The sequence below is a fragment of the Monodon monoceros genome, unplaced genomic scaffold, assembly GCF_005190385.1.
Source record: "Monodon monoceros isolate NGI ecotype Baffin Bay Population unplaced genomic scaffold, NGI_Narwhal_1 Super_Scaffold_13, whole genome shotgun sequence".
Lineage (NCBI taxonomy): Eukaryota > Metazoa > Chordata > Mammalia > Artiodactyla > Monodontidae > Monodon > Monodon monoceros.
This window is the reverse complement of record NW_021703769.1, coordinates 28,221,919-28,244,465: the sequence shown is the minus strand read 5'-3', so window position 1 is coordinate 28,244,465 and position 22,547 is coordinate 28,221,919. Positions and strand designations below refer to the sequence as shown.

The following is a 22,547-nucleotide window of genomic DNA, read 5'->3' as shown; positions in this document are numbered from 1 at the left end:
CCAATATGTAATGTGTTGATATTAACTCAGTGGCTAGAAGTTGGGCTCTGAAGCTGGCAGCTAGAGTTTGAGTCTCAGCAACATCACTCATTAGTTGTGTGACCCCATAAAAGTTACACCACCTCTCTGTGCCTTGTCTATAAAACAAGGTCAGTGCTATTATTTACCTGGCGTTGTAAGGTATAAAGGGGTTAATCAATGTAAAGTGCCGAAACACAGTAAGCACTAACTATGAATGTTATGTTGCCATCGTTATATAACTGTCATTAATATTATTAATATTCTTATGGAGGGGACATAAAGAAACTAACATTTATTGAGCACCTACTATATACTAGCACGAGACATGAATCATCTGGCAGGGTTATTCTAGGACAAGCATTAGCTTCCACATTTGGTAGAGGAGGAAAGTGGGGCCCCGAGAGGGTGACCTGCTTGTCCAAGATCCCACAGGTGGTGAGGGGTGACCAGACCCCACTGTGCAATGTTTAGGGCAGGAAGATCCAACGCTTAGTGAAGGCCTGCCATGTGCCGAGCACCCTAGCCCCTTTAATCCCCACACTAAACCTAGAGGGGGTACTATTGTCCCCATTGTGCCAATGATCAGCCTGAGTCTCAGAGAGGTCAGTGGTTTGTTCCCGCAGCTACAAAGTGGCAGAGCCGGGATTCAGACTTGGTTTTCTGTTGGAATTCTGCTCAAGCAGGTGTTTGGGTTGCCTTACCCTGACTCCCTCTGAGCCAGGGGAAACAAAGTCTTTGTGTCTATAAAACACAAGAGAGGATCAAACGCTGAAGTCACTTCCAAGCCCTGGGGCCCACATGATCTTCTCCCAGGCTCGTGGGCGCAGGGACGAACTCACAGAGACAAGGACACTCAACACCCAGAGGGGCCGTTGTTACCCAGAAATCTTTATTACAAAAATATTTTGCAAGCCAAAAAGTTTAAGTTGCAACTATATACAAAATAGGGCCTGTTTCCTTCCCCGCGGTTTGAAAATAAACTCCAGAAACCATGCTCCTTCCATACTGTTGTTTCGACTGCTTCCTTTTCCTGGGGTTCGGTTCACAAGGTATGGGAATCTCCAGGCTGCCGGGCTGAAGCTAAACTACGTGACTTTCTTGGCCTCATTCCTTACTCCCCTTCCAAAATTCAAAATAAAATAAAATTAAAATGGCACCAAGAAAACATTTTTTTAAAATTCTGTGTGTGTGCGTGTGTGTGCTCACATGCGTGTGCTGTCTCTGGGCAGAAGAGAGGGAGATCAAGGTTTACAAGCCAAGCTTTTGGAATATGGAAATAGCTCGAGCCAGGTGGCTGGGCCACTGTGCTCCTAGATGCCACAGAGAAACTCTGGCTTGTGGGGCCAGAGCTGCCCACATGGCCTGTTGGCTCAGCCAGTTCCTGCATGCCATCATGTAAAACAGATCACTGTCCCCCAGAGAGCTGGGTCTGCACTCGGCTCCCTGAGTTCCACCTGGAGGACCTGCTGATGGGCAGGATGGCTCAGCTTCTGCCTCTGACAGCCTGAGCCAGGAATCCCTCGGGCATCAAATGGCTGGACCCAGGGGGCAGTGAAGATTCGCATCTCAGCTCTGAGAGCTGATCAGTTACACGTGAAGACCGAATAAACAGGGCTTGCAACATCTTCTTGCCCTGGGCCCAGCCAGGCCCCCACACTGAAATGGAGGGGTGCGGGGTCCGAGGATAACAGGGTCACGGCCTCTGCCCAACCTCTTGACAGAGGGACAGAAGGTGGGTCATTCCTGGCTTCACAGCTACCCAGTCCTCCTGGCTGTCTTTGATTTATTCCAGTTTGATTTCGACAGGGTTTGGGAGCAGAAATGGAAGATTCCACCTTCCGAGATGAGCTCAGAGAGCTGGAATGAGGAAAACATCCAGGCACAGCTTCCTACCCTGCATGGCCCTAAAGTGCTTGTGAGCGATGGAGGGGAGGGATGGCATCTTTCCTCTCCCCTCTTTACAGGTGAGCAGACTGAGGCATTGGGTCTTGGCCAGACGGAGAAGGAGGCAGCCTGGAGAAGCACGGGCAGGTTCAGACTTAGCACACTGGGGGCTCGGAAGGCAGAAGTACCAGCCTCGTGGAGAGAGGGCTAAATGTCTCCATGAAGCAGCCAACCTGGAACCTTCTTCCCCACCCTCAAGCCTCTGGGACTGGGAGGAACTCAGTTTCCGTTGTAAGAGAATCCCTCCAGGACAACCGACCGTTCAACCTTAGACTGCACAAGACCCAACCACACACTTCAACACATGACAAAGAGCCAGGATAACACTGCTGTTGTTTTAAGAAAAATACAGAACAAAACACCACAGATCAAATTTTCTAACACCTCAGTTTCAAGATTGCACATTTCACATTTCTCAATAATTTACAGGCGTCCACAGCGAGAGGTTGTGAGTTAGTGCTTGCTGAAGGAAGCGAGCTCAGGTATGGAAGGGAGAGGTGGGGCCACGTGGAGTATCACTGTCGGAGGTCCTCCAGGTCTCGAGGGCCGTGAGGAGGAGGGGCGTTTTGTCTCAGTCCTTGGTGGCGGAGGAGTTCCTCAGACGGTCCTCTCCTCCCCGGGGCTTGTGGCTTGTGCAGGGAGGGGAGACCAGGACAGCTGGCAGCCACGGCACCAAGTCTCGGGATGCGTGTCCAGCTTCTTCTCCATGGATGGGCAGTTCGATCTAAAGGGAAAACTTTCCCCAAAGCCCCAGGTGGGTGGTGCTGGGAGGAGGAGGTGGGTTTTCTCCCTCCTCACTCTGGAAGATCGGGCTGCAGAGTGTCAAGGAGGCAGTCAGTGGTCTCCAAGACCATGACAAAGACCCACAGTTGATGGACAGAGGCGTGAGAGTTCTTGCACCCCTGATGGCTCTGGCCAGTTCCCAGGTCGGTTCCCTGCCTAGTCTGGCAACACTAGCCTCCATGTGTGGCCACATAGAGGGGCCATGGCTCCCATGGAAATGCTGGAGAGCCAGCTGGGTTGGGGAGGCAAGAGCTACCCTCACTGTTGGGTCCTGTCCCACCCTGACCCTCCAGGAACTGGGCTGGCTGTCCTCATCAAGGTTGCCCGCAATGGGACAGGAAGGCTCATGGGGACAGACCCTAGAGATGACCATGGCCCTGTTCACTTCCTCTGGACCTGGACACTGGCATACTCTGAGTAGGATGGCTCAGGCTTGGGGGCTGGCTGCTTGGGGTTCCGGTTGAGGTGCACCATGTCCAGGTCGGCGTAGGTGAGGGTGTCCTCGGACACAGGTGGTGGGCAGGCCTGAATGCTGGCATACTCCGTGTGGTTGTTGGGTTCGTCGGCCTTGGGGGTGGACTTCTTCCCCTTGGGCAGGTTCAGGTCTGCATATGTGATGTCGTTGTTGTCCTGGATCTAAGTGAGATGGAGAGAAGGTCATTCTGGAGCCCCCAGCTACTCACTCACCCTCAGTACCAAGTCTGGTTGCTTCTGTCTCTTCTTGGCCTCCACTGGCTCAGCCCTAGTTCATGCCCCATCTTCTCCGGCCAAGGTCACCTGTCTCCAGCCTTGCCCTTCCAATCAGCCTCTTCCTCACACGGCCTGAAGGCTCTTCCTAACCGTCAGTGTAGTGGCCTCACGTCCCTGCTTCAACGTCACCCCCTCCTGCAGTTCTCGCCTGCCTTTCCTGATGCTCTTTCCTCTGCCTACAGTGTCCAGCCCTCCTTCTTCTTGTAATGAAACCCAATCCACCCTGTCAATTTCATCCTAAGACCCTCCTCAGCTGGGTCCAGAGCTCTGTCTCTGTGCTTCCTCAGTCTGTGCTTCTGCATCACAGCACCCACCACCTAGGACTGTCTGTGCCTGTTTGGAGGTCTGAGAAGATGCTGACCCCCCAGTGGAAGCAGACATTCACTTATTTACTCATTTATTCAACAAAAATTCACTAGGCATCTGTTATGATGCAGAAACCAAGGCTGGCACAGAAGAAGCCCCATGGATGTTAAATGAACGAATGAACGAGTGGTGGATGGATAAATGGATGGCAACAGTTTCAGCCCCGCTTCTGGTGAAGCTGGGGACTGGGGGACAGAAGACAGGGGTGTGTGAGAATGAGGCCAGCAGTGAACAGGAGGTAAATGTTCTGTAGGCAGAAGTCGGAGTATGAATCCTGGTTCTGCTCTCTCTGGCTGAGGGACTGGGCAGTTCACTTAGCCTCTCTGGGCCTTGGTTTCCCTATCTGTAAAGTGGGTCTAATAATAGTATCTATTGCCAGGGTCACTGGGAGGACCCGATGAGATGGTCCAGGTAAAGCTCTTAGGACGGAGCCTGGCTCATGCCAAGTGCACGTATGTTCAGCACGTGGCAACTGTCATCTGTCACCTGGCAAAGCTGAACCTCTCCCACATGCTCATCTTATTACCCGCAACTGCCGCCGTGAAATTACCCATCATGAATGACATACTTTGCTCCTTCTGTGCCTGGCACCTGCGCTGTAGACGTGGAGGGGAGCTACCAACGCCCATGATCCTACCTGATGCACAAAAATAACCTCAGTCCCCAACAGCTGACAGGCACCCTGCTCTCACGTGGATCACCCGATTTAGGCCCTAACACAACTCTGCTTGGTAGGAATTATTTACTCTATTTTACGGTGAAGAATCTGAGAGCCAGAGAAGTTAAATAATTGGGTCAAAGTCACACAGCTAGAAAAGAGCCAAGGTCTGCTGGCCTCTAAAGCTGTGGTCCGACGGCCCACAGCACTGGGAGTCCTAGTCACAGGGCTGCAAGCTCCACAAGAGCCTTGCTCACTGCCCAGGGCCTGGCACGTAGTAGGTGCTCAGGAAGTCCCAACTGACTGAATTCTGTATAGGTTTCAGTGCTCTTTTCGCCCTCATTGTTTCCCTGCAAAGTTCCAGAAAGAACTTTGACTTTGAAAGCCCCAGAAAGTAAAATGACGGGGGAGAAGGCCTTCCTGTCCCATGACTGGAAATGGTCTTGGATTTCTAATCACCACCTGAGCTCATGCCCAGGACCTGCTGGAGGCAGGAAGGGTGGGGTGGGGCTGTGCTGGGTCAGGAGAGTTTTGGCCTAGAAGCACCATGCCTCTCACCAGCCCTGACTCTCTTCAACAGACTACAGATACGACGATGACAACTGCCGGGGAAATGTCGAGGACAGCTGCCATGTTCTCATTCCAGGTTCAGGGTAGGGCCTGTCTCCTTACAAGGCTCAGAGGAGCCCTCTGCCTCCAAGGTCTGACAGCGTCAGCTGGTGCAGACAGGGCCAGAGTTCTTGGAAACAGGCCAGCCATGGTGCCTTGAAATCCCCTCAGTGATGCTGGGGTGAAAGTGCTAGCTCAAGGGAGTGTGCCCTTGCATGAGGTCATTAAAGACATGGGGTCTTCCCATCAGCAAATGCAGCGCAGTGCTGTGTGTTACCCCGTGTGAGAGGCACAGGGCTGCAAGGGTGCTCCTGGTGGAAGGACTGGCTGGGCACGTGCACGGAGGCTGGATGGCGTGATGAACACTAAGCCCGACTCCAGGGCACCGTTTAGACAGAACACATGGTGGACGGTGCCCTTCCAAGCTGTGCAGTGTTTGGCACTGAGTCAGACAGGCGGGGACAGACTCTCGGTGGTATGATTTCCTTGCATCAACAGGAGTTGCAGATCCTGTTCTAAATTAAAGACTCCTTTGCCAGGGTGGGCGGGTGCCAGGGGTGGAGGATCCTTGCTTTCCTGAGTCCCCCCTCCCTCTGCTCCAGCTGGGAGAGTCTGTCCCAGCCTGTTCCTGTTTCCCAGGAAGGGCATCTCACCAAGCACCGTACCTGGGTTGTTTCTCTAGTGTTCTTCTCGGGCTCATGCAACCTAAAAAGGAAAGAGACGCACAGATAAAAATACCCTCACTATCTCCAGTGCTCATGCAAATGGGTAAGAATAACATTTAGGTTCCACTTCCTATATGGGTGGGGGACGTGGATGAGCGATTCCCAACAGAAACACAACTGCTTATCACATGTTTGGACCAAAGGGCTTTTCAGCATGTACTACCTTTTTTTTGTTTAACCTAACTTTATCATCAAGGATCTTTAAAAATTATAATACTCGGTGCTGGGGAAGGTGCAGTGAAACTGGCAGGTTCACACACTGCTGGTGGGAGGGGCCGACCGACACAACGTTTTCTGGAAGCCACTTGGCAAAGTCAAGAGCTTGGAAGTTGTCCTCATCTTTTGACTCATAATCGCACACTTGGCCGGGGGGGGGGGGGGGTGATTCAAAATATAGAAAAAGCTTTATGCACAGAGGCATTTACCACAGAACGAGATGGGGGAGGAAGGTTTACACCTCACAGCTCCACCAACTGGGACTGGTTAAGGAAATTAGGATAGATTTGTAGATAAAGACTTAAAAGGTTTATGAGGAAGTTTTTGTTTTTAATTACAAATTACATTAAAATGATAAGTATAAAAGCAAAATTCTCTGTGGAATGATTTCAATTATGAAAAATGTGTGGATAACACTGGAAAGAAACATAGTAAAATGTTAACAGCAGGGGTCCTTGGGTGGTATTTTTTCTTCTTTTTAGTTTCCCATGTTTTCCCAATGTTCTATATTATACACATCTAAGTCACCATTAAGAAAGGAAAAGAGAAGGACCAAGTGTTCTGGTTAATCAAAGAAGCTCTTCAAGCACTTGATTCTGTAATTGGGGGCCATGGCTTGGCTCACTGCAGGGTCACAGTCAAGGTGGTGAGCAAACCAGAGCCACTGGCTCTGCAGGAGTTGTGTAAATTCTCAAGCTGGCCACTCTGGGGATGTTAGCCTGGATCATGTCAGAAATGAGCAATGGGGCTTGGCAGTGGGGTTATTAATGGATTTGGCACGAGCACTTGGCTCAGAAAGCAGCTCTGGGGCAGGACGGGCCCCACGTGGCCAAGCAACGGCCCTCCAGGAGCAGGGACACCGTCTGGAGGGGACCATCACTCACTCAGCTCCATCCATACCCCTCCTGCTTCCAACGGGTCTGGCTTCCCACTGCCTTTGGTTCAAGTCCAATGCCTCGCCCTGCTCGTAAGCCCTGTGCAGTCTGTCCCTGGCTGACCTCCCTAGGGGTCATTCACTCCCTCGGCCTCATTCACCCACTTATTCGCTCACCCAATATTTCTCAAGGGCTACTTGATGTGGCCCACTTTACATGTCAACAACAGCCTTGAAGAGCCCCCTCAACCACTTTTCCTCTTGGTTAACCTTTGCTCATCCTTCAAGACTCAACTACGTTGTCACTTCCTTGGGAAGGCTCTGACAGTGCTGGGCTGGCTGGGCTGCCCCTCCGTGACAATTTCAAACTTCTTGCATATTTTCCCATCTGGTTTGTGTGTCTGGCTGTCTGCCATGCTTCTTCACCACATAGGTATGGGTGCTCAAAACTGACTTGGAATGAATGACAATCAGGCTGCCCCAGGGCCTTTGCACACTCATTCCTCCTTGCCTCTTCATCTGATTCACTCCTTCTCTTCCCTCAGAGCTGTTTCAAATAGTTCTTTCTCAGGGAAAACTTCACTGAATCCCGAACTCCATTCTCAGAACACTGGGCTCCTCTCTCAGAGCAATTATTACAGAACAGAAGCAGTTATCCATTTTTCATGTCTGTCTCTCCTCCGGTCCCTCCTGTCTCAGTGAACAGCATTGCTGTTACTCATCCCTGTGCTCGGCTAAGGAAGTGGGAATCACCCCTGATTCTCCTCCCTCCTCCTTTAAAACCTGTGTCTAATCCACTGCAAGGTTTGTCGACTCTGCCTCCAAAGTACATATCGAACCCCTCCACTCCGTCATCACCACCATCCAGGTTTTAAATTTCTGAGGAGCCTCTGGCGTCTCTGCTCTATTCCTGCCCTGCCTGCACTCCACTTCCCACACGTAAAATGCATCTGCGATGTCATATCATCTTTCTGCTTAAAACCCTCAACTCCTTCCCACCAGGCAGTGAAATCCATCTCCGAGTCCTGACTGCCTGGCCTGCGTGATGTGCCCCCACCAAATGCTCTAGTCCTCCGTCTCCGCCCTCGATCACTCAGCTCTGGCCCCCTTGCCTCCTCCATGGTCTGTGAACACGTCCAACTGCTCCTGCCTCAGGGTCTTGGCACTGGCCATTCCCTCTGCCTGGTCCACTCTTGTTCCCGATATTCCCATGGCTAGAGCCTTCTCGCCTCTCAGCTCTCTCCTAAATGTCCCCTCCTTAGATGGCCTTCCCTGACCGCCGACCGCACACCCACCCCCTGCCCCCCAACCTCTGCTCTGCGCCTGACTTTGTGTTATTTAGTCAGTGCCTGCAGCACATCGTGTATTAACCTCCTAGCTTGTTTGGTAACTCGTCTCCCTGTGGACCACTAGCTCCATGTAGGCAGGGACTAGGCCCGTGTCATTCACCACTGGAGCCCTGACACCTAGTAATGGGCCGGTGCACCATTAGCATGCCATAGATGTTTGCTGAATGAATGAACATCTCTCCCATGGGATCAAAAGTGCCACGAGACCAGGGCTAGTGTCTTTTTTGCTACTCTTTGCAATCCCCCGGCTCAAGGCCTGGCGCTCAATCCAGATGAATAAATGAAAAGAGTCAGGGAAGCCTTAAATATTCCAAGAATAAATTCAGTGAATGTCTGACAAGTGAACAAATGGCCGACCGAATGAACCCCAGTGCCCAATTAAGGGAGCAGAGCCACATTTTTCTCTCATCTGAGCTGAGGAAGATTACAACGTTCTCTTGTACGTTCCTAACCTAGGGAGTTAGAAATAGCCAGTCCCCCCACTGGTCCTGCAATCTGATGGGCCCTTTGAGCTCAAAGTGGTGGCATTGCCCCCTCCCCTGCTCCGCCCCCTCCCGGGGTGCTGGGTTGTCACCCATGCCAATGTCCTCTGGAAAGCGTCTGATCCCAGTCAGCCAGCTGAAGCTGGCGGCTGCATGGGAAAGCACCATTACCGCTCACTAGCTAACGCTTTGGCTTAGAGAGATGAAAGGGAGCAAGTGATCTCACGGCTCCCTCGGTAGGCTCATGCTGGAAAAATAAAAAACAGGCAGAAAACGGTTGGCTTCTCTGGGGAAGAAGAAACAGGCAGCAAGAGGCACTGGATCAGTGATGAACAGCCTCAGCTTCAGCGTCAGAGAAATCTGGGTTGACTCGTGGTTCCGCACTTACTAACTGTGGGACCTTGGGAAGGTCTCACGACTTCTCTGAGCCTCAGTTTCCTCAACCACAACATGGGGACAATAATAAGCTTCTAGAGCAGGGGTTCTCAAAGTCCAGCTCGGAAGCAGCAGCATCAGTGCCACCTGAGAACTTGTTAGGAATACAAATTCCGCATCAGGAACTCAGGGGGTGGCGCCAGTAATCTGCATTTTAACAAGCCCTCCAGGGAATTCTGCTACACACTCAAGTTTCAGAACCTCTGCTGAATTAAACTGGGACAAGAGTAAATCATAGGATTTTTGCAATAATTAAATCACCAATGGGCTAATATAGGTAAAATCATAGATCTGTGCCTGGAACACAGTGAATGCTCAATAAATGTTAGCCACTGATGCTATAGTCATTATTATTATCGACACACCCCTTTTCTTCCAGAAATGTACTGTCTAATTGAGGAGATGACATGTAAAAAATGGTGACAACGATAAAAACAAAACAAAAGAGAGAGATCCTTCCATATTTGGGGCTGTGAAGCCACTGACAGGGAGAGTTTTAGGGATTCAGGAAGTTAGAGATAGGGGATTGCTGTGGTGGTTTGGGATGGCATTTGTTCATTCATTTATTCAACAAACCTTTACTGAGCACCCATTCCATTCCGGGCATGGTGCCAAGTTCAGCAGCAATTAGCAGTGAACGCGAGGGAAGTAATCCCTGCCTTCGAGAGGGGTGGGTTATACTATGTGGACAAGTGCAGAGACAACTTGGACACACTGGGGTGTCCATCCAGGGGCATCAGGAGAGCTCCCAGGAGGGGCCTCTGTCCCTGGAGGAGGTAACACCCTTGCTGAGCCCAGAAGGAAGAGCAAGAGGTAACCAGGTAAAAGGAGGGGCGCCTACACTAGCTTCCATGTGGCACAACTCCAGGGGGCGCTGTTCAGAGCCGGCCGTGACTGCCGCCCCCTGAAGCTGTGCAGACCCTGGGTGGCTCAGGAGCAGGGGTGGAGAGCACATCTCAGGGAGAGGCCCAGCGCACAGGGCGAGGAGAGCGAGGATGCAGCGTGAGGGAGGAGGTGAAGGGGGCCAGTGTTGGCTGAGGCACGGAATGTGAGCTCCAGGAGTGGCTGGGAGTAGAACTGTCCAGCGCAGCAGGGCTGGACCACGAGGTGCTTGAGGGCCTCAGGAGGGCCTCTGGACTACCTCGAGGGCCACAGGGAGCCCCTGAGGGGTTTTAGGCAAAGGACGGAAGCTGAGCATTGCCCTTGAGAAAGAGTGTACTTCGGTGGGAAGTGTGACAGTTGAAGGCCCGGCAACAGGAAGCACGTTTCCCTGGGGCCAGCGAGGAGCCTGGTTTTGCTGGAGTGGTGGCTCTGCTTGTTCAGGGATGGGGAAGCTGGGAGGCTGGCCAGGGCTCAGAGCAGGAAGCCACCTGTGAAGGTCAGAGCAGAAAGCAAGGCTCTCTCCCAAGGGCACCACAGACTCCCGCTGTGGGGCAGGAGGGACCCATAGTGCTTCCTAGGGCCCTTCAGGCAGGTCAGATGCTCTTGCTGTGTGCAACCGCAGTGCCTAGTATGGTCCCCAGCACAGGACACAGCACCCCTATGTCCCCAACCTTGGTATTGTCCTTGACCCTACAATCCATCGGTAAGTTCTCTTGGCTCTACCTGTGAAATATATCCAGAATCTGACCATTTCTAAGCCCATCCCATCACCCCGGTCTAGGCCACCACCATCTGCTTGGACAACGGCAGCAGCCTCTTCTCTGGCCTCTCTGCCTCCACCCTCACCTCCTTTACCTTGGTCCACACACAGTGGTCAGGGTGATGGCTTTTAAAACCAAGTCAGATCATCTCCCTCCTAAGCCTCCTCATCCAGCCGGGAGTAAAACCCTGAGTCCTGACAGCTACAGGCCCTAGACCCCTGGCTCCCCCTAGATCCTCAGTTCCGCTTTGCAATTCTGAAATCCACACAGCTCTAAAAATATCAAAAGACTTCCAAAACCCATTTGCTGGCAAAACCTGTCCCGAACCAACATGAAGCTATTTATAGTTTGTATTTATCGTCCTTGGTGTGGACGTTCATGTTCCCATGCAGGTACGTTCACGTGGTAGATGATGGGGCGCTGCCTCTACTCTGCTGGGGTGAATGTCGGGGGCCTTCCCTAAAGCTGCAAAGTCTGGATTAGTCACCCATCTGCTGCATGGGCCACAGCTAAGGTACGTGGGCCTGCACCTTCTGACCTCATCCCTTCCTGTCCCTTCACTCCTTCTGCTCCAATGGCTGGCCTCCCCTATCCTCCCGGTACTGCCCACCTTGGGCCTTTGCCTCGCCTGCTCTCTCTCCCAGCATGTGTCCCCTCACAGGTCCCCAGCTCCAGGTCCCTGCTCATATGTCCCCTTCAGAGGAGGCCCTGCCCCTGCCCTCCCTGCCCCACAGTCTCCATCCCCTTGCTGTGTTTGATTCGTCACCACCTGACGGGGCATTATACTGTTTTGCCTCCAGGCTTACTGCCTGCTTCTCTCACTGGCATCTGAGCCTCATGAAGGCCCAGACTGACTCTTGTTCACTGCTGTATCCTGAGTGCTCAGAACAGAGCTGGTGCACAGTAGAGACTCAGCAAAAATCACCGATAATGTGAATCAACAAACTAATGTACCATCTGTGATGTAATGTCATCGGCTTAGCTTCTGACCAGGTCACGGGCTTCAGGAGGGCACAGATGCTTCTATCCTACTCATGCTGGCATTGCCAGGGCCGTCTGTGCCAAAGCACTCAATGAATATTTAGTGAACGAAGGAAAGAGCAAAGTATACAATTTGGATTCGGGGGCAGAATGTGCAGGAGTTTTCTGCCACACCAAATGGGATTTGATAAGGGTCTCACTGTCTGTGGACAGCAAGCAAGAAATCAGTGCCTCTGTGTGCAGAAATCCCCTCAAATTCCCTCATTTAGGTAGTAATTAAAGATGGACCTGGTGAGAAGAGCTTATAAAGGAAAGAAGTAGTTGACTGGTGCAGTGGGTGTGCATTATGCTTTGCAGTTTTGGAGGCAAACAACAAAATAACTACAAAAGCACCCTAGCCCAGTGACGTACTTACCTTGTAGAAGAAGTGGAGCCCTTGGCTGAAAGAGAGAAGAAACAAAAGCCAGTTATTTAACCTAGAAACACACTTTGCTCACGTAACTTTGTGTGTGTGTGTGTGTGTGTGTGTGTGTGTGTGTGTGTGTGTGTGTAGGGGCGGAGGCAGAGGTTTACCTCCAAGGATGTTGGGAGGAATTATTGAAATCACCTCTAAACCACAGGAAACCCCGTGTCCACCCCACTGGGGTGGGCAGCCCATTATCTTCCATGGAGGAAGACCAGTGAGCGGGGCCTTCCTGCTTTCCCATCTCTGGGAATTGCCAAAGGTCAGATCCCAAAGCAGCCTTCAGCCTGGGAGGGGTCAACTGCCCTACCTCTGTCTCAGCCTCACTTCCATCCATCACACACCTTACCAGAGACCCTACAGCAAGCCTGGGTCCCCATCAGGGCCCTTCACTGCTGGAGAACAGGTTTTAGCAGGTCTGCTAGGTAGGGGAGTAAATGGGAATCCCACTTCTGCCACCGACTCACTTGCTGTGTGACCCTCTGTGGGTCATTTTCCCTCTCTGAGTTTGGATTTCAGTGCTTTAACTCACAGGGTTGGGCTGGACATCCATTTTCATCTCACCACTTTCCAAAAAAGGATCTTGGGAGGAAAGAAAGGGTCCATCTGGCTCAGAGATTTTAAGCCTGTGATATGGGGCATCCCACAGAGAAGCCACTGGGGATCAGCCACCAGTTGACTCTCATTTTGCTGTAAAACTGTAATTAAAAAGCAACATGCACAGGCAAATGTGCTCTGCGCCACATTTTAACAGGCTGGAGGCTGCCACAATGCAAGAATTCTCGCTGCCAGATTAACGCTTGGTGCCTGGGCAGGTACTGGATTTTTAGGTGAGTGACACCAGTTAGACGCTGCAGCTCAGCATCTAACATTTGAATGGAAGATGATGGGTTGCCAAGTGCTGGGTCATGAGTCATCTCAGGGAGTCCAGTGATGGGACCAATCATCTCCATTTTATACCAAGGACACTGGATGACTCCCTAAGGTCACACAACTGGTAAGTGATAGAGTTGAAATTAGGATATTTCACTGTGAGTATGAGGTAGAGGATGGCAGATACCTCCAGGGACCAATGAGGGAGAAGGGGTGTCTCATTAGGATGGAGGTGAAGTGCAGAGTGGTCTCAAACAATGTCCCTGGAGACCCACTGTCCAGGTGTGAATCCTGGCCTCAGCACTCACCAGTTGCGAGACCCTGAGCAAGTTTTATAACTTTCCCATGCCTCAGTTTCCTCATCTGTAAAGTGGGGTTAGGTCTGTGAACAGTGCCTGGCACATCAGAAGATCTGACTGAGGGCCAGTTGTCACTGTCTCTAGAGCCTATGTGTGAGAGCTGGGCTCTGCACACAAGCAGACGCACCACTCAGGGCTGGGTGGCCTTCACCAGGATCTGCAGTTCTCCAACCCCCCTCCGCCTCCGGAACACTGGGTCACTGATGCCCAGGCCCATGGTAATGAGCTCACATGTGCCGGAGCCTGACGTGGTGGCCAGGGATGAGGCTCCAAAGGGGACTGGGACACTAGTGGACACCGTGAACGCTCCATCCAAGGGCTGGCTTGTCACTCTTGGTGGGCAACGGACCCTGCTTCCCCACCTGAGGAGGAGTCCTTCCTGTGCGGGGGCGCCAGGAATGTTAGGGAAACCACCCTGTAGATCATCTGGCATCATTCTGGATTCCAGAGATGCGGGCCCTGACGCCAGCCCTCCTGGGCGGGAGCTGGAGGCTCAGGCAGCGTCTCAGAGCTGAGTCCCTCCAGCCAGCCCAGCGGGGAGGGAAACTTGGGGACCAGAGGAAAGGGGGTGCAGGAGGGGTGCGTGGCTGATGCATAACACGCCCGTTGAGCTCTGCCTGGAGGTCTGGGTGCAGAAGCACAGCTCGGGACCACACTTTGCACTTTATAAGCTGTGGCATGTGGTGGGTCAAAACCAGCATTTTTAAAAGAATATAGTACAAAATATGACAAAAAGGAAAATATCAGAGTTCCAATTTTATAGATGGGGTGTGTGTGCATTGGGTTGAGACATGAAATGTATTTCTATCACTTGTAGCCAAAAAAGTTGCAGAAACACTGGCTTAAAATAGTCTCCTTCAAGAGTGGGAAAGAGAACATGTATCTTTTTAGGTCTGAGAATGTGTCAGAGCTGCTGTTTCACATGAGCTTATTTGTTTCATAACTAGCCTCCAAGGCAGGCAATGCCACGCCCATTTTACAGGTGAGGAAATGGAGGCCAAATTGTTTAGAGCATAAAACAAGGGTCTGGAACCCCAGTTTGTCTGACTCTAGAGTCAGAGGTCTGGCTACAGCAACAACTACACACACACACACACACACACACACACACACACACGTGCTTGCCCACACACATGCATGAGCATGCAAACAAGGGGACGATGTCCTGGATTTGAACTTATACCCTCCTGCTGCAGTCCAAGGCCACACATCTTGCCACAGTGAAGGGAGCTTTCCAGGGAGGTGGCTCATGTTTCCAGCTCATGTACAATACTGACGACAGGAGTTAACATTTATTGAGCACTTGCTGTGTGCTGGGCATCTTACTAACATTGTACCCACAGTCAGCCATTTAATCCTCCCAACGGCCTCAGAAGTAAGTTGTGGTATTATCCCCACTCCCTTCTAGCCTCCTGCCAGGGTGCTGGGCATGTAACCTGGACAGGTAAGGGGAAAGCAGAAGTCTGCCCGGGGCTCCTGGGAAACACTGTTTCCTCCCTGAGGCCCTCTTGCCACCCTGGCATCTCCCTGCTTGCCACCTTGGTAGTGGTCCCATGAGGATGTGAGGCCTGGGGCAGTGATGGCTGCGGGGGTGCTGACCCACCCAGATTCCAGCCTGGTGAAGGGCCCACACAGCCATGGCACTGTTACCTTTGGACTTCTTGTTACCGGGAGTAACTGGACATCTTTATGGCTTAAACTGCATGAGGTCTCCCCCTCTGGGAAGGACAGCCCAGGGGCAAACTCATGAGGAGGAACTGAGAGATGCACCCACCTTTCTTCTGTCTGATTCGGAGGAGGTAGAGGGCGGCGATCATCAGGGCCACCAGCAGGGCACACACTATGCCCACCACGATGAAGATACTGTTCCAGTTGTCAGCCTTGTCTAGGACCACACAAAATAGAGGCTTCTTGTAGGAAAATTTAAAACAACAAAAAAGGAAAACCCACTGCCCCTATTCACCACGAGGCAGGCTTCATTAACGGAAAACATCTGGCTCAGACATTTCAGGCCACGTGGGCACGTCCATGGGTCTGCACACACCTCTCCTCATGGGTTACCCACCGGCAGTGCAAAAACCGTGCTGAGGTAACAGGGGGGAAACGCTGCCGTCAGCCTCGGAGAGGCCCAGCTGCAGGGCATGGGCGGGAATCTCCCTCCCAAGGAACAGGCATATGTTCCTCCTCATCTAAGTGAGCCGTGGGGCAGCCACACAGGGAGCTCCTAATCATAGCTGGGGCATCACACAGCGCAGGGGGCAGGGGTGGCGAGGAGTGCTGGACGTGCATCTGGACATGCAGAGCCCCGAGACTGTGCCCTGGTCCGTGCCCAGGGCCTGGGCCTAGGAGTGCTGAGCCCAGGACATGGAACACGGAGACAGGGCAGGGGTGGCGCCGGGCACAGGCAGGGGACCCCACATGAGGGCACCGTGGGAGGCCAGGAGCAGGTCTCAGACACGTGGGTTCAAATCATTGCCCTCTGTGGTGTGACCTTGAGCAGGTCATTTAAGCCCCCCTCACACACTGGCTTATGTTACTGAGGCCAATAGTAATCTCTACCTCATTGGATAGCTCTGAGGATTACCTCACTAACTAAACCTGCTCACACATCAACCAGCTAATTCACTCTTTCCTGCTTTCTAAAAGTATTTCTTGAGTGTCTACTGCATACCCAGCCCTGAAGCTATAATGCTGCGACAGCTATGGTCCTAGCAGCTGAGACTCAAAGCTGGGGGATCACCAGGGTCACCTCCCTCAACATTGCCAGAAGCAGGCAGAGCAGCCCAGAGACGGGCACTGACTTGTCCAAGCTCCCCAGCAAGACTGTGACAGGCAGAGTGGATCCACACAAGCTGTCTCCAGGGGCAGGGCTCATCCTGTGAAAACCAGCCACTGGTGGCGCCAAAGGGCACCGTGACAGGCCCCAAGGCTGCTTTAGAGCTGTTTCCTTCAAGGATGCATGAAGGAAGGAAATGGACTCTATTCTAATCCATTCAAAGGCTCGCTACATACAAGCGTACAGGCGATGGAACATTCCACAGTGGCACCAAAACGCCAACTAGGTGCTTTGAAGAAAGAAGGGGGACACGTCGGCAGCAGGCTGCATGGGGGCTGACACCTTTCACTCTCCCAGAAGGGTGGCAGCGTCACCATCACCTTGAATGGGCCTAGAAATGTTCCCTGGGAATCGTCCCACAGAAATAGCTGTGCATGCAACAGAATGTGTACAAGGACATTTAGTGCAGCACTGATTTTACTTGAGGTAAGCCACAGACACCCTGAAGCCCCCATCCCTACTCCCAGTGGGGCACCCTTGCGATGGCAGCCAGGGAGACAAGGCCCAGGTAAGAAAGAGCAAGCCGGAGGGAGGAGGGTGGACATGGAATGGTGAAAACAATTACTGTTAGTGAAAGAAAGCAAGAGGTAGGACGCTATGGACTGGACGATCTCTCTCCTTCCCTACTTTCTTTCTTTCATGGATATTTATGTCAAAAGATCTGTAAAGAATATACCAAACTCTAACAAGTGGTCACTCTTGGGGGTGTGGGGTTTGGGGGAGGGAACTCACTCTAAAGTTCTATTTTACATCTATTCACTTCTAGATTGTTCTATAAAAAGCATGAATTACTACCTTTAATATTAAATAAAGAAGGTAAAGAACTGGGTCAGTTGGAGTGGAGGCCTCACCAATACGTTGATCTGCATCCTGGTTCTTCTGGGGAGCAGAGGCCTCCAGGGTGTGGTTTTTGGTGACCGCCGGCTGTCCGTCATGCTCCACCTGGCAGGTGAGCAGCACAGCCTCCCTGTGGGCAGATGAGTTCACCAGGAGCGAGCTTGTCCGGTTAAAGGTCCCGTCCTTGTTCTCTATGAGGGTCGAGGCCATGTCCATTCGGGACACATTTCCGTTCTCCAACCAGGTCAGCTGTAGGCGCTGGGGGTAGAACTTGTTCACCTGGCAGGTGACATTCACCTGGTTCCCCACCCTGGGGTGTTGGGTAATCGTCAAGGTAGGCGGAACTGAAACAGCATAGGCAGAAGCTCTGACCTTATGGAACCAACAGGTCACAGGAGAGGGGCTGGATAACAGCTTCCAGCACAGCAAGGGAGTCACCAGAGGACAGAGTCAGGCATGCAGCAGGTGCTCAAACACCGAGGGTCTCTTTGCATATAAATGAAATCATAAGCACACTGCAGGGCGCACAGTAGGTGCTCAAGGACTGGGCTCCTAGTAGCTTAATAATGTGTGCCATCTACAAGCACAGCCCCTGGCATGCAGTTGGAATATAATAACTGCAGCAAAATATACGAAATCACCAAGCACATAGGGGCCTGGCTTATAGTAGGTGCTCAGTAGTTGGAGAAACTATTGATAAAGTAAAGGAAACTACTTAGCACAGTGCTTGGCACATGTGGGTGTCCACCTGGCAGCTGCCATTAAAACAGTAGTTAGTGACCAGCTCATCTAGGAGCCTGGTGATGGGGCAGGACTGTCAGGAAGTAGATTCCAGGCAATTTGAGGCCTGGAGCAAAAAGCAGGGAGGAGGAACAGGCTGGGGCCTTGAGGGCAGGTGTGGGCTTAGGCTGGCGTGAGGGGCTTCTACCTCGGATGGTCTCAGACAAGTTGGCTGTCCCACGAAGAGGAGGGTCTCCCTGCAGGGTGATGTGGGTCACCTCGCAGATAACCTGGGAGCGAACATCCCCCGGGGCCAGCACCACCTTGGTTGTGCTGGAGATGCTGTAGGAAACGTTGTTTCCCTCTGGTTCCACGTTGGTCTGGGAGGCTGAGAGCTCATTGCCATTTTTGAACCATTTCAGGGAGATGTTTCTGGGGGAGAACCCGTGGGATTTGCAGGTGAAGCTCACTGTCTGCTCAGGTGCGACCCTCACTGCGGGGCCTGATACCACAGGAGGAGAGGGTTTGGCTACAAAAGGAACATTTATAAATGATGAACATGATTGTCATTATCATCACTAATGATAAAAGTGTGACACAGTTAAGAACCACCACACAAATTATGTTTTAAACTCTTCCAGTAGTTCTGGGAGGGCAGTGTCATCATGCTCAACTGACAGGGGAGACACACAGGTTCCCAGAGGCGACTCTGAGCCAGGGGCAGGGCTGACATCGAATTCCAGGCCTGAGTTCAAAGTCCACCTTCTTACATCTGCCAGGTGATTTCCCACCAGTCTGGGCAAAGGAACAAAAGTACTGATTGGTCTTACTCTCCTATTAACTGTTCCTAGCTGGGCTCCCCCTGGAAAACTTAGGTAAGTTCGGAGAAGTGTTCACAGAAGTAAATGCAGGGGAAGCGGGGTCATAGCGGGACCACATGGAAGCTGAACCAGGCTGGCCGTCTAACGAGAGGTGTGGCCATGGCACCTCCCAGCTCCTCATCTGTGAAAGGGGACAGCAGGCATTACCCTTCCCAGGCTGCAGTGAGGGTTAAATCAGGCAGTGGGAGCATTTTTGCTATGAGTAAAACACAAGATGATTCTCAAAATTAAACAAACACAGATCCCTCTTTAACCCAGACTGTATTTATATCCAGAGCTGTCCCTTCAGGTATCTATGAATTTACTGCATAGTTTTCATTCTTTCCACAAATATTCCAGTAGGACTAATGTGCCAATCCTTGAATTTGAAAGGAAGGGAGCAAAGGGATGTTTTTCTGAATCTCGGTTCCTCTCCTGGGTCAGTTTTAGGTTGAAACAAAGATCATTGAGTGCTAAGAAACCAAAGGTGGTTAATTTCTTAATTGTTATTAAATCAGAAGAGACATAGACACAGGCCTATGAAGCAGCAGAAGCACCTCTTGTGTCCTGAAAATGTACACAAATCAGCAAATCAAAAGTGAGGGCAAGGGCTTCCCTAGTGGCACAGTGGTTAAGAATCCGCCTGCCAATGCAGGGGACACGGGTTCGAGCCCTGGGCCGGGAAGATCCCACATGCCGCGGAGCAACTAGGCCCGTGAGCCACAGCTACTGAGCTTGCGTGTCTGGAGCCTGTGCTCCGCAACAAGAGAGGCCGCGATAGTGAGAGGCCCACGCACCGCGATGAAGAGTGGCCCCCGCTCGCCGCAACTAGAGAAAGCCCTCGCACAGAAACGAAGACCCAGCACAGCCATAAATAAATAAATAAATAAATTTATATATATAAAAAAAAAAGTGAGGGCAGTTTCTCCCTGTAGAAGGGTCCTCTAGGGTGTTTCCAAATTGTTCGTTATTACGTAATACCTCCTGTAAAAGTTGGCAGACAGCAACTATTATAAATATTTGCATTTGTAAATATTTAACTTGCTTCCTAAAACTCATCAGACATTTTGAGGACATAGTAAGGAGGTGTTACTTGAATAAATCAAGTCATAAAAACACCAGCATCCTGGACGTAAGTAAAGGGAGCAGACACTGTGATCAGTTAGCACTTAGAGAGAGTTTTGGGGAGCCTGGTGCTGGGCTGATTCCTCTAGGAACCTCAGCTCTCTCATTCCCCACATCAGTCCTGAGAGGGAAGCTCGAGAGTGGCCCCATTTATGGGATAAGGCTCAGGGAGGATGCAGCTGGCCAAGGGCACCCAGCGAGGAAAGGTCAGAGCTCATCTCACTGCACACAGGACTGACTGATTTTAGGGTCTCTGATCTTTATTCTTAAGCCTCAGTGTCTGATTCTAGACAAAGTGGATAAAGCACCACTTGGTAAGATGAGTGAGGATGTATGTAAGACACAGAGCCTGGCATATAGTTGCTTAATCAATAATACAATAACATCTTAATCATAGATCTGGTCATTCCTAGGTCTGAAACTATGTATTTATTCTCTAAGTAAGAAGGCAAAACAAAAGTATTATGGAAAAAACAAGAAAAGTCTCAAATCTTGTTCCCTGCAGTTGCCATGAAAAATCCACATGAATAAAGGAGCAGGAAACCACCAAATTATGATTCTCTCCCCCTTTTTAAAAATAATCCCCTCAGGGAAAAATTTGGGGGAACCGGCTTTCAAAACACACAAGGGATCATAGGCATTTTCCCGCAGGTCAGCCCTTTACAGAAGCTGGAAGCATTTTGAAAGGAGGGAACACGTTAGACTTGGTCAGTGTCACTGTGGCGTACTGAGGCAGGAGGGCTCTGGGCTGAGCAGAGAGTGTCTACAGGGATTCTAGCACCTGTTTACACACACACACACACGTGTTTAAAATATGGGAAAGTTTCCCCAGAGATGAAGCTCGGGTCTGAACAGGGTGGTCTGAGTGGACAGGAAGCCCCTCTCAGCCCAGATGAGCTCACTGGGGAGGTGTCTCTGACTCTCCACTCAGGCTGACTTCTTTGGGCCTCCTAAAAGCTGTCACTGTCCTGGACTATTCTGAAGCACCCACACCCGGAAGAACTGTTCTTACAACTCAGGCACCACGGGGGACCCACCTTTGTCAGGGAAAAACCACAGCCTTCCCTCTGTGACCTCAGAGGACATGTAGATCAGGGCTCCTCTGTCCTGGCTGGGCATCAGCATCCTCCACAGGAGTTAAAACACTCACCTGCCCAGGCCCACGTCTGGCCAATTAAATCAGAATTTCTAGGGTGCGGATAGGGTCGCGGGAGCTCTTCACTGTCTCCCAGGTGATTCAAATGAGCAGCTGAGGTTGAAAGGCACCCAGCCCCACCCCAACTCCAGTTGTACTTAGTCCTGGAGGGAAAGTGACCCATCCGAGGTCCTCTGGCTCCAGCACATCAGAGCTCACGTTGGTGGAACACGTTCCGGGTGCCAGGCTCTGCTCTAAGCTCTTGACATGTATCCTTCATTCAGTCCCTGCAGCAGCTCTGTAAGGGCGGTGCTGTCACTGATGGACGAGGACACTGAGCCCCAGTGTGGGGAGGGACTTGTCAGAGGTCCCAGAGCCGGGACGGGGCAGAGCTGGGATGGAGGCCCAGGCAGGGGGGGCTCGGCCCAGGCTCTCAACTGTTGTGCACTGAGCTCAGTGACACCCAACCCACTCCATCCAGGGCTTCCTAGATCCTCTTCAGTCATCACAGACCCCTGAAAGGTAGCGTGATTACCACCATTGCACAGATGGGGAAACTGAGGACTAGAGGGAACTGAGATATGCCCAAGATCACACAGCCTGGGAGGCCAGCACCATCGCTCCCTGAGGGGCTGTCCTGTCACCAGGTCGTTGTACCCTCAGGACATAATGCAAAGGCTGTGTGATTATCCTCTTTCTACACGTGAGGAAATGGGGCCCATTACAGGGAACTGGGTCACAGCCTTGAAAAAACACCTCGACTGGGGGGCCCCTACTCTGTGCTGGTGATTTAGACAGAGCACCTCAAATCCTTCCAACTCTACTGAAAGGAGACCATGATGATCACCATTTTACAGATGAGAAAACTGAGGCTGAGAGAAATGAAGGGACTGTCTCCTCACCCGCCCACTGTGTCCCAGAAGTGTTTCCTGTCACCTCCAAGCTTTCATGGCCATCAGCAGAGCAAGCGCCCCACCTTCACAAGCCCCACACTGACCACCACCCTCCCCTTTTCCCTCTGAGATTCTTGACTTCAAGCAACCACAGGGAGGAGTGGCCTCTGAGTGCCCAGGCCTGGGGACCCTGTAGCAACAAGGGAAGACATGGGCCCCTGACACCTGAGTCTAGAATATGAACTCTTGCTCACGCGGGGCCCCCAGCGCCCTCTAGGGAGCACCTCCCCCTCCTCATCCTCGGCCTGCAGAGCCAGGAATGGGCGTGCATGGTGCTGCTGGGACTGCACTGGCCCCTCTCTGGGCTGTCCACGCTACACTTCCCGGAGCTGCTCCCCCATGAGGCCTAGTGAAGAAGCAAGATCGCAACAATGGTGGAAAAAAGATTCCTGGTGCTTTTAAGTGTGTCTTTTAGGAACATGTTCAGGACATCACGAGACACTGTAGTATCTGTCTGATCTGCTTGTAAAGGTAGTCCTGCCTCTCACATGGGACTTTTTCTCATAGTTATTACTGAAGAACAGAACAATACAGGATTTTATAGGAGAGG

The 22,547-nt window shown here is 51.7% G+C and overlaps 1 protein-coding gene across 4 annotated transcripts in view; it reads right to left on the bottom strand.

Moving 5' to 3' along the window:
- Positions 1–894: 894 nt before the first annotated feature.
- SIRPA (signal regulatory protein alpha) overlaps positions 895–22,547 on the bottom strand; it is a 42,965-nt gene continuing 21,312 nt past the window's right edge. For all 4 annotated transcript variants that reach the window (XM_029220662.1, XM_029220659.1, XM_029220661.1 and 1 more), the window contains exons 4-9: positions 18,133–18,453; positions 17,219–17,548; positions 15,306–15,416; positions 12,252–12,276; positions 5,797–5,836; positions 895–3,384 (exon numbers count right to left, since the gene is read on the bottom strand). In XM_029220662.1, the coding sequence (XP_029076495.1) occupies positions 3,130–3,384; positions 5,797–5,836; positions 12,252–12,276; positions 15,306–15,416; positions 17,219–17,548; positions 18,133–18,453 (1,082 nt within the window). In that variant the 3' untranslated portion in view covers positions 895–3,129. The remainder of the gene's footprint in view (positions 3,385–5,796; positions 5,837–12,251; positions 12,277–15,305; positions 15,417–17,218; positions 17,549–18,132; positions 18,454–22,547) is intronic.